Source organism: Convolutriloba macropyga, chromosome 10 (assembly GCF_964194025.1).
Source record: "Convolutriloba macropyga chromosome 10, txConMacr16.3, whole genome shotgun sequence".
NCBI lineage: Eukaryota > Metazoa > Xenacoelomorpha > Acoela > Convolutidae > Convolutriloba > Convolutriloba macropyga.
The window spans coordinates 45,353,030-45,365,216 of NC_134477.1; the positions used below are offsets into that span (position 1 = coordinate 45,353,030).

At 37.3% G+C, this 12,187-nt stretch overlaps 1 protein-coding gene across 1 annotated transcript in view; it reads right to left on the reverse strand.

Moving 5' to 3' along the window:
* The window catches only part of LOC142348594 (lactosylceramide 4-alpha-galactosyltransferase-like), a 29,030-nt gene extending 17,811 nt beyond the window's left edge, over positions 1 to 11,219 (reverse strand). The window contains exons 1-2 of the mRNA XM_075399988.1: positions 11,002 to 11,219; positions 6,696 to 6,925 (exon numbers count right to left, since the gene is read on the reverse strand). Coding sequence (XP_075256103.1) covers positions 6,696 to 6,925; positions 11,002 to 11,114 — 343 coding nt within the window. The 5' untranslated portion in view covers positions 11,115 to 11,219. The remainder of the gene's footprint in view (positions 1 to 6,695; positions 6,926 to 11,001) is intronic.
* Between the last annotated feature and the right edge of the window lie 968 nt (positions 11,220 to 12,187).

The window sequence follows — 12,187 nt, forward strand, 5'->3', positions numbered from 1 at the left end:
GACCAGTTTCACACGAAAACACACGGGAACTACGAAAACTTGTCGACACAATGGAGGAGCACAGACTTTCTCTTCGGAACGTGAGACAACCAGTTGAGCATCAGGACCCCTTTTTTGTCTACTTGATTGCAGAAAAACTGCCCACCGAAACACGAAAGTTCTGGGAGCTTTCTTCAAAGGGGAAAGAACTACAGACCTATCAGGAACTAAAGACATTCCTGGAGGAACGTGTTCAGGCGTTGGAGTCAGCAGCACCAAGCAACAGTTCATCAAATACCGAAAAACGAACGCATACGCAACAAAATCATCCACTGAGACAACTTCACACTCATGTTACGACAACGAATCAGCAATGCGAATGTTGTGAAGAGGAACACAGAATTTTCAAATGTGGTAAGTTCAAAGGTTTAGGTGTCAAGGAGCGAGCCCAGCTGATCAAAGTCAAAGGACTTTGTTTCAATTGTCTAAGACCAGGACACCGAGCAGAGAGTTGCGATGGTTCTTCGTGCCGCCAATGTGGACGAAAGCATCACACGTTGTTGCATCGAGAAGATGCGCATCAAGTAAATCAATTGAACAACTCGTTTGGAAACAGCCGCAAAGCCAACGCAAGAGATCAGGAGAAAGGTTTCATCTGGAGCCTCCAGCAGTAATGCAGAACAAATAACTATCAATCAAAAGATAACAGCAGCCCTCACCCATGAAGACAAGACAAAGGAAATTTTTCTTCAGACAGCAATTGTTCCTGTTAATGTTTAAGGAGAAATAGTATATCTGCGCGAAATTCTGGACTCTGCATCTCAGAATAATCTTGTAACTGAAGCTGCAGTACAAAGACTTCAGCTAAAGAGAAAGAGGAACAATTCTCGTGTTTTTGGACTCGGAGGAAATGAAGTCTCAACTAATCGCGGATTTGTTGACCTTTGCCTTCAACCAAAAAACAAAGCACCAATTATCATTGACGCGTCAGTTTTAACGAAAATGACAAACGATTTACCTTCTCGGTACATCAACACAGACAATTGGGAGACAGCAAGGGAACTACAGTTGGCTGATCCCGACTTTAACAAGCCCGCCCAAGTTGATCTAATCATTGGAGCTGGACACTACAAGGACTTGATGGTTGGGAACAACAGACTGAAAGAACCAATCATCCCCGTTACTTATCGGCTCTCAGTATTCGGCTGGTTAGTAATTGGACGCGAAAACGTGCCAACTTCCAATTCTTCCAGTTTGCAAACCTACTTTGTGTCATTATTTGAAGACAGTTTGCAGCGTTTTTGGGAAATCGAGGAAGTGGCTGCAACTAAACATCTGACCGACGAAGAAAGAAGACGTGAAGAACACTTCAAGTCAACCACACGAAGAAGCCCTGAAGGAAGGTTCATCGTAAAACTGCCGTTTAAGAACGAAATTGGAGAACTGGGTGATTCCCAGCAGCAAGCACGACGAAGACTTAGAAGTCTCCTTCATAGACTTCAAAAACTGCCTGATCTGTACAGAAGATACAACGAGTTCATCAATGAGTTCATTAAACTAGGACATATGGAGGAAGTACCAGCAAAGGAGATGCTACTGCCAATAGAGAAAAGCTATTATCTCAGCCATCACTGTGTGTTCAAAGACTCAAGTACAACTACGAAGCTGCGTGTAGTCTTTGATGGTTCAGCAAAAACTACCAGTGGAATTTCTTTGAACGATAGACTGATGAAGGGACCCAAGATCCAGAAAGATCTATTCAGCATCCTGATCCGTTTCCGTATGTATCCTGTAGCCCTTTCAGCAGACATTGCAAAAATGTACAGACAAGTGCAACTGGATACCGAAGATAAGGACTATCATCGACTACTTTGGAAGGAACCGAACTCAACAGATATAAAGACATTTAGGATGACACGTGTCACGTACGGAATAGCATCATCAGCGTTCCATTCTATTCGCCCATTACAAGTTTTAGCGGAAGATGTTACGGACAAAAATGTACAGCTAGGAATCACGACAGACATGTACGTCGACGACTTGTTGACAGGAGCACCCGATCTGGAAAGTGCAATGAAACTGCAGGACTCAATCATAGCAGTTCTTTCAAAGGCAGGGTTTGAGATTCGCAAGTAGACTTCAAGTAACCCAGAACTTGTTGAAAGGCTACCTGCAAACTTTCGAGAAACTACCGACGAGATGACGATTAAAAGCGACGACTACAGTATAAAAACTTTAGGCGTCAAGTGGAACCCAAATCCAGACCACTTCAGTCTCACAGCAAAACAAGACGAAAAGACACCATCTACAAAACGCGAAATACTGTCAGAAGTTACACGGCTCTTTGATCCGTTGGGATGGCTTTCACCTACAACAATTCAGTTCAAATCTTTTGTTCAACTGCTTTGGATGGACCGACTTGGATGGGACGAAGCTTTGTCGAAATGCCTTCAGCAACAGTACAGTCGACTCAGAGTTCAACTGAAGGAATTGGGAACTATTACTCTGCCCAGAAAGGTAGTTTCAATCTCGCCAGCATCATCGGACATTGAACTTCATGTCTTCTGTGATGCATCAACTACAGCCTACGCCGCAGTTGTGTATATACGACAATCTTTCGACGGAACAGTTTACACAAGGATATTGACAGCAAAGACCAGAGTTGCACCAATAAGGAGTTTGTGCGTTCCCCGGTTGGAACTTTGTGCAGCACTTCTTGGAGCAAATTTGGTGGAAGCGATATCATCATCTTTGAACGATCAACGTTTCCCGACACCAAAAGTGTACGCTTGGACAGATTCAACGGTAACACTGGCTTGGCTGCAAGACTTTCCAAGAAAGTGAAAGACATTCGTTGCCAACCGTGTTGCAAAAATTCAGAACCTCATTCCATCCAGCAATTGGAATTTCGTGCCGACGGAGGAGAATCCTGCCGATTGCGCATCACGAGGAATCTCAGCCGCAAACCTAGCCAAACACAGCCTTTGGTGGAATGGACCCAGCTGGCTAGAAAAAAGCGAAGATTATTGGCCGAAGTCGGAATCAATTGAAGAACATCAGCATGCAGTGAACAACGAAGTGCAAGGAGAAACACTGAAGCAAACAACAATGGTTGTTACTCAGGAGAACAACTCAATAGTTCAGCTAATTCATCGAACATCCTCGTTTGGAAAACTGGTTCGAATTTTTTGTTATGTCAAGAAATTCATTCAGAAGGCCAAACAACAAAGCCAGAAAACCATTGCCAGCAGAACAGATCCAACAAAATCCGATACCAAATGCTACTCACAGAAGAGGAACCTATCATCAAAAAGATGTCAACAGAAAAAGTCGGAAGCTGCAATAGCATCTGAATTTCAGTCACTTCAACTCAGCTCTTCAGATCTTTACTTTGGACGGATTGCCATATACAGCCTGATTCAAAAACTTTACTTGCAAGAGTTTGATGCCATTGTTAGTCAATCATCTTCATCAATGACAGAAGGGAAAGGTAACAACATTCCGGAGAATGTGTATTGTCATAAACCCCTTGGTAAGGTTGAGGTAGGTAAAGTTGGTGAGGTTGAGGTAGGTATGGTTGAGGTTGGGTAAGGTTAAGGTAGGTAAGGTTGGTCAAGGTGAGGTAAGTAAGGTTGCTAAGGTTGAGGTAGGTAAGGGTGGTATGGTTGAGGTAGGCAAGATTGGTAAGGTTCAGGTAGGTAGGTAAGCTTTGTACAGCTCAATTAGGTATTTCAGATGAAGCAACAAGATTCAACGATTTGCAGCAACAAGTAGGTACATGTGAAGAAGAATTGATCAACAGTACCACAAAACGAAAAATAAAGCTTTTGCCAAAAAGAGGACGACTTTTCAAACTTTCTCCCTTCTACGACCCAGACAATAAAGTTGTTCGCGTGGGCTGACGACTAGCAAATTCGCCATACAACATAGACAAGAAGTTTCCTATCCTTATTCCCAAAGATTCTCCAATCACAGTGCTCCTGATTCGGGAAGCTCATGCAAGGAACTTACATGGAGGCCCACAGTTAACATTGTTTTATCTTCGACAAACAATTTGGATACCCGGAGGACTATCAGCTGTTAAAAAAAATTATTTACAACTGCAAGCCCTGCATTCGCCACGACGCCAGGATTCTTCAGCCTCAAATGGGAGATCTGCCAACAGAACGTGTTGTTTCATCCTTTGCTTTCACCCACACTGGTTTGGACTACTGTGAACCTTTCAGCATAAAAGACAGCAGCGGAAAATTGCAGAAAACGTATGTTGCCCTTTTTGTATGTTTCAGCACAAAGGCCGTCCATATGGAAACAGTGACAACGTTGACCAAGGAGGACTGTCTGCACGCCATAAAACGTTTTACAGCACGACGTGGACTGCCCGAAAATATTTATAGTGACAACTCAAGGACTTTCATTGGAACTCGGGGAGAAATTGAGTTTCGTAAATTAATAATGGACAGAGAATTCAAGGAACTGGTAGATGCCTTCACTACAGAACATCAGATAAACTGGTTGACAATTCCTCCACGGACGTCTCATTTTGGAGGTCTCTGGGAAGCCGCAATAAAATCCATGAAGAGACATTTTTACAGGACTGTGGGGACAACAAAGATGTCTTTTGAGAATTTCACAACCCTGATCACTCAAATTGAGGCCATCCTCAATTCTCGCCCACTTACAGCCCCCTCTAGCGATGCCAATGACCCCTCAGCATTAACACCCGCTCATTTTCTTATTGGACGCCCACTGACAGCTTTGCCGGAGCCATCTCAAGAAGACAACCGGACACTAAACCGAAGGTTCAAAAGCATCAACAACATTGTCAGACAATTTTGGAAAAAGTGGTCCGCGGACTACTTGACAACACTTCAACATCGACCAAAATGGCAGGATAATAAACAACAGCACGCCGTCAATGACATTGTTGTCATCAAGGAAGACAACACGCCTCCAATGCTATGGCCACTGGCAAGGATTACAAAAACATTCGACGGAAATGACAAGATAGTACGAGTAGTCCAAGTTAGAACGCAAACAGGACTCTACATACGACCAGTAAGCAGACTGGTTCCATTGGAGAAGGAGAGACCAGAATCTCAGTTACCCAAATGGAAGACAGCGGATGACTCAATGGATGAGGATTGACAAGTCAGCAGCACAACCCAACTCAATACAACAAGACCGGAAGATAAGCGTTCCTTAGACAATGAGCAATCAATATTCAAGTCAATATCATCAGCATTCAATATTTGCAATATTTTGAAGTCTGTCACGCTAATTGTAAATCATTCACCTGCATGACATCAACGACAATGACGACAACAATGATGATGATGTTGATAATGACCACGAGCATGATGATGACGACAACGACAAAGACGACAACGATGACGACTACGACGACGAAGATGACAACAAGGCAAACAACAATCAATTTTCAGAAAACAATTTCCTCGTCAAAAATTTTCTGTGAAATGTCTTGTGTCAAAGGTCTCAAGTGACTTCAATATTACTTTTCAATTGAACTCGTTCAAGGAGGCCGGGTTATGTTGCGGTTAACAACCTTTTGACCTTCATATTGCGAGAGCTTCAAAACTTCAATTCAAGATGACTTCTTCAACAAACGCAACAATAAGTTACCACGTGATTTGAACTAAGAAATCATAATTTCATCTGATTTTATCAACAACACTTGTTTCCTTTTGAGCTTGAGTTCTTCTTAAGCATAAAGCATTAAAGTCTTTAAAGCGTTTAAAGCAAGTCTAATAAAAAAAAATTAGTGTTGCAACGCAACAATTAAGTCAAAAGTGTAGATGGGCTTGGATCGGAACGTCATGTGCGAACGCACATTAATGAGCATCCTTGTTGGTTTTTGTATTTATTTTCAAGATATTTTAAGATAATTTCAAGATATTTACTGTTTGTGGTATTTTTTGGTAGAAACCAGTTTATATAGGTTATGGTACTTTTTGATTAGGTTGAGATCAATTTAAGTTTGTTTTGGTTAAAGTTGGCTAAATTCATTCAATTTTTTCTTCTAATTTTTCAAATTTGCTGCTTTTGAGAACGGGTTTTTAGATAATATCGTTTAACTGGAGTCATCTTACCGGTATTTGTTTAGAGAGTGAAAATATTAAAAGATTGAATGTCCACGTTTTCATAAAGATAATTAAACTTGTTCTGCAGTTTTGTCAGTAATTTTGTAATCTTGATTTCTCTCTAGGTGTCACGTGGTTAATTATTACATAGAAAATGTTTCTGAAGGTACGTTGAGTACAAATACTGAGAATTTAGACCTGGAATTTTAAAGAATTTTATTTTAAAAAGTAAAATTTTTTCCGACTTGCTATCTTAATTCTTTTCATTTTGATCGGTTTTTCTTCTTTATCTCATAATAGTCATTCATCAAACCTAAACGTAGCCTATTCAGGCAATGGTTTTCAAAACAATGGTTGTTGAGTTGCAATTTGTGAAAAAAAAATTGAAAAAAAGTTTTTTCCATTTGAATTTGTTCCCTCTACTTCTTCTTTATACCCTCTAAAAGTTCGAAACATAATTGATTGAGATTATTGAGGCCTGATTAAAATAACTTGATCATTTTGAGGAGTAAATCGCGAGTAATTATTTCAACTCGACGGGATAAAGAAACCCCCGGGATAAAGAACCTTAAATACCTGAAAATGGGAACAAGAGAAATTCGATAAACATATATTTACTTCTGACTGGTATGGAGTCATGTTGGTTATTTCTTCCCAAGAACAGGTTAGCTGCTTTGTTCATGAGAGGGGGTCCAGTTTCGATCCATGTCATTCCATGTCTGTAATCTTTGTTCAATATTTTCAGATACTCAAATAGAAACGGGTTCCCTTTCTCGAAGTGCATTGACCCTTGGTTCAGCATGTTCGATTTCTCTTCATTTTGAAGCTCACAAGTTTGACTTGGAACACTGAAACAGTTGCGAGGAAAAATAATATTACACAGAATTTTGGACCAAGTTTTCACATTTCAACGTTTTGCTTTTTCTCTTAATATTTATAGAAATCAACATTTTTCTTCAAATTGACAGCAAACTGTGTTTTTAACTGCTGTTTACATTCAAGTGTCCGAAAATTGCAAAGCCAGCATCCGGACCCAACTTGCAAACCCAAGCAACCTCTCTTAACGCAATCCAGACTTTCATTTTACAAATTTTCTGGCTGCGGACTGGCCGGTACTTATTTTTGGACCACTTTATTGAACTTATGCCAATTTTGGTCTGTTCCCTGTATGGTTAAAAACCTCTATATTTTATGCAGAATAAAAATATAATTTGAAATAAAGCCAAACTGATGAGCAAGCATCAATTTGCGTCTTTAGGGTGCTGACTCGAACCTGTTGCAAAATTAAATTCATTTTTGATGCCTAGCGACTCGGGCAATAACGTCAAATGCACAATTTCCCTCAATTGCTTAAAGCATCGGAAATTAAATGTGCCAATTTTTACTTTTTATCTTGAAAACATCAACATACGAAAATCAAATCAAAAATTTACAATAAGCCAATAAAAATCAGCTAAAGTTCGCTCGTCAATTAAATACTGGAAGTGGGCTTGCAAAAAAATGCCTATTCGCTTTATAGTTTTACAAAAGATTGCAAATTAATAATTGCATTTACAATTATTCGCAAATCGATATAAAACCATTCAAATTTCTTCGTGTTTAATACAAATATTCGTAATTTATTTACAAATTTTTGCAATAATTATGAATCATCCACCAATTTTCTTAAATAAAAAACTTTTTGATGACTAGGGTCTGGTTGTCAATTCTGAATTTGAAAGTTTGAACTTTTTTAATTGTTTAGAAAAAGTAGTTCACAAAAAGTATTACAGCGGGAAGCTAGCCAATTGCACAAACTGAAAATTAAACCGTAAATTAGTTTGTGTTTTATTGATATAGAAAATTGTGGAGGAAGTAAAGAAACAGGAAACACGAAACGTTCGATCGCAATTCATAGCGAATTTGCAATTTATCGAAGCAAAACAGAGATGATGGAAAATTTTGAAAAAGATTACGTTTAAACTTTTCAAGAATTTTGAGTTTTTCAGTTTTTCAAAGTGAAAAAAAAAATTTAATATTTAAATCTTTTAAAACTTTCTATGTGTAAACAGCTTTGAAAGTTTTTTGATAAAGTCGTGAAATTTCAGATAACCGTCCTTATCATTAATAGGCAAACTAATTGTTCCGATCCCACTTGTGGGGGGAGAAACTATATAAATGGAGTTTTTTTGTTCAGACAATTTTGGCCGATCGGTATATTCATCAGAGAAATGTGAATGGTATTGTTAAAAAGCTTTCGAAGACATTAAGACATTTTAAGACATTAAGACAAATTAAGACATCTTTATTTCAAAAATTGATTCAAAATTACATTTCACGCCACAAAAAGAATAAATTTTGAGTTCCTAATAGACGAAAAGCGATAAAAAGATTAGTTCTGGCCTCACAGGGAAGTTCACTATCAAGACAATTAGAATTCTACTTGAGAGTTTTTTTTAGAAAACTTTTCACATTTTTTCGTTTTCTTAAGTTACCTAGAGACTAATCATTTTTCATATCGGAGTTTCTTTAAAGACAACCCTGATTTACAGTCTAATGAAGGCAAATTAACAAAAAATCGTTTTCAAGAAATCGCTCGTGTTTTTTTGTGGCTTCGACTCTTGAGTTTTTGTAATCTTAAATGAAATATTGACTTTCTTTCTGAGCTTCTACTAAATTTTTGGAGTCCTATGGCATAGACTAATTGATTAAAAGTGCATTAAATTTTGTAAGGAGCATAAAGTGAACCTAGCTAGAGCTTTGAGTGGACAGCTGATGGCAGTTAAGTCTTTAAAAAGAACTTTTCGAGAAATTTTTTTAACATTAATCGATCATGAACGTATTTTCGTGAGTTGTAAGTCAGTTTCACAAATAACTGGACCCCTTTCGTTTCTACTGCAACCAAAATTAATCTGCTCAGCTTTTTTATCTTCCTACTTTTTGTTATATGACTTCACTGGCACAAGATTTTAAAATTTTCTTTAAAAATGTTTGGATATTTTCTTATTATTGGTCCCTCTTGAAATCTTATCACATTATCCTGATATTGATATCTCCAATTGGCGTAGAAATGATGTTCAATGGATCATGGATAAAGTTTTCAGAGAAAAAATTATGTTTTAAGGGTATTTGAAGTAAAAACAAATAATATTCAGATAATAGCTAATGATTTTAATGGCTTCACTAATTTGTGTTTTCGCAATGTTTTTAAAATGTTGTTCGTAATTTTATGAGTTGTTTGGCATCTATAGTCACTAACGACATGTCCCATTGGTTTCACTATGACTTTTTAGTAATTTTATCAAGAATTATTTTGTTAAAAGCTAATGATTTTTAAGACTTGAAATTATTGTTTAAAAATGGTTGATTGATTTTTGAATTTCGCGTTACCTAATATCGATAAGAAAAATCCCATCTGCTGTGTAGTTAGGAAAAATAAATTTGCGTAGCTAGTGTTTTGTCTGAAGTTTTTGTTTTTTGTTTGTTTGTTTTTTGTTGTTTTTTTCTGGTCTTTTCAATGCAGATCTCATTGTAATGAGGCATGGCATTACTTAATTCAATTATTAGTTTGGTTGTGTAACGATTTTTCTAAAACTCAATCATCTATTTTTGAATATCTCTGTCAAAAATGTAAACCAAAAAACAGTTAAGTCAAAAATGTAGATGAGCGCGGGTCGGCACATCATGTGCAAACGCACATTAACGAGCCTCCTTGTCAGTTCTGAAATGCAAGATACAACACCTAATTGTAGTGAAAAACTTATGTCAAAAAAATTTGATTTTACAGCAATTATGTTATTTTACTAAACAAGTATACTAACGCTTAATCCAATTAAAATTTTTGTAGGTGCAAGCTGTTATATAAGTGTTGAAACCGCTTCGTTTGGTTTGAAAAGTCTTTTGATAATTTATGTGTTTTGCGTCAATTTTTTTGATGGTAGAGTTTGAATAAACAATTTATTTGAGGAGCTTTTTTCCATTCTTTTGCTTATAACTGTAAAAACTGTTCGCCAATTCAAAGTTGAAATTATATTTCTTTCTTTACAAACGCCTCATTCGTCTTGAGTTTTTCAAAAAATCCGGCAAAACATACCTCACTTTTTGTCTGATTTTTTGAATTTTTTCTCAAATAGGAATTATTAAGACAATTATTGAACACTTTTAGTGAAGTAGAAAATGGTGCAATGATCGAGAATGAACAAATTCCAATAAATTAGATCATTAAAAAATTGTTATACATTTTGCCATAGACAGCATAAGACTTAGAAAAAATGACCACCAGTTTAAAAAGCGTTCCAGTGGAGACTGGAAAGTATCCAATTTATTATTTTATTTTCCACTGATGCCAATGAAAAACTCCTAAAAGAAACTCCTTTTCTGCCCAGTATCAAATCCTTTGTTCTTCCGCAGTTTTTTTGCTTCGGTTCCCAAAACTTGAAGATTTGATATTAAAATAAATGTCAACCTTAGAGTTTTTTCACGCAGTCAATATAAATTGGTTTGGCGTATGAAATTGAACGAACACGGTATGGAAACTAAAGAGAAAGAAATATAACACAAAATCTCAGAAATCAGTTTGTAGCTTGACTTGATAAAGCTTTTCAACAGTTTTCCGGTTCTTAAATCAACAGATAAAAAGAAGAATGTGAATCAGGTACTGAATGAGTCTCTAAACCAAATACTTCAGTCACAAAACAGACTGCGAATCAATACTGATAAGCTTCTGGATACCATTCTGGAATCTATCCCCCCCCCCCCCCCCAGCTTAGTAAGCATAAATCTTTTATGACCTTTTATTTGTGCTATTTTCTTACATAGTAACGTGATATATAACATATAATTTGTAACTGGGGGTCATAAAAACACTGGGGGGGGGGGGACAGAATAGATCCACATTCTGATTCAGTGAATTTTAAAATTAGGCACAGAATCCTAATAAACTCACCTGTAACGATAGTCTATGACTAAGGAGTTCCGGATACCAGTCAAGTCTTTCAATGTCAATACATCATTGTCAAGGTAGAAACCGCCATATTTGTACAGTAAAGAAGCTCTCATCAAATCACTCAGCTGAAATTTTGATTTTCAAGGTACTGTCTTTTAAAATTTCTCAAATTGTTCGAACATTTTATTCTCCAGGTCAACAATAGGATAGAAAAGTGAAAAATATCCGCTCTTCTACGTTTGATTTTTGTAGTTTTCTTATATGAACGCGAATCTGAAAAATAAATCACTGAAACTTAAAGCTGTCTAGATTTGCAACCTATTAAAAACTTTTTTTTTGTAGGACTATAGTATTTATTTTGAACCAACACTCCCGTTCAGCTTTGCGGCCAAACAATTTTTATGCCCCTCTGGCGCATGTGATACCATTCTTACACCCCCCAACGTGCTATATAACCGCACATAATTTGTAAGGGCGGGTTATAAAGACCCGGGCAGAATAGATCCGGAAAATGATCACCTGTAACTATGATTCAACATTCAGGCTTTTGATAGCATCAAATTAACGTGTCTTTCCCATTATAGCCCCCACCCCCGGGTGGTCATATAACCTATATCTCTCATCATGGTGATTATATAATAATGAGAGCTACAATGTCGTGGGGGGGGGGGGGGGCTATAATGCGAAAGACCCGAATAAACAGTTCCCTGAATTTTGAAAGCTCTGTTTGTCCAATCCAATCGCGAAGTTATTCCTTGAAGAGGAATGTTTGCAAATAGAGGTTCCAAACTACTGGTGTAGAAACTCAATTTTTTGGGATAAAATTCATCCATCAGGAACAAAGCGCTGGATGCTTTACTGGCAAGGTAGCTGACCGAAGAATAATTTTAACTGGCAATTTTCCATTTCTAATAGCTGATTCAATAGCACATAACTGGCGACCTTTGAATTCTGTTTGGTTTGAGGTTTCTATGAAAAATGTCTGCTGATTTTTATCCGGATTGTTTTCAGGAAAGTAAGGCAACTTTAAAACTTTCCCACATTCCGTATCTCTACTTTTTCCGACATTAACTTTTTCCTGCTTTTTGTCATTTGGAAGATTTTTGATGTTTGAATTTTCCGGTGTTTTGTTCTGACCATTTCTGATGTAAAGCGAGCAAAAGCACAAATATTAACAGAATCAAAG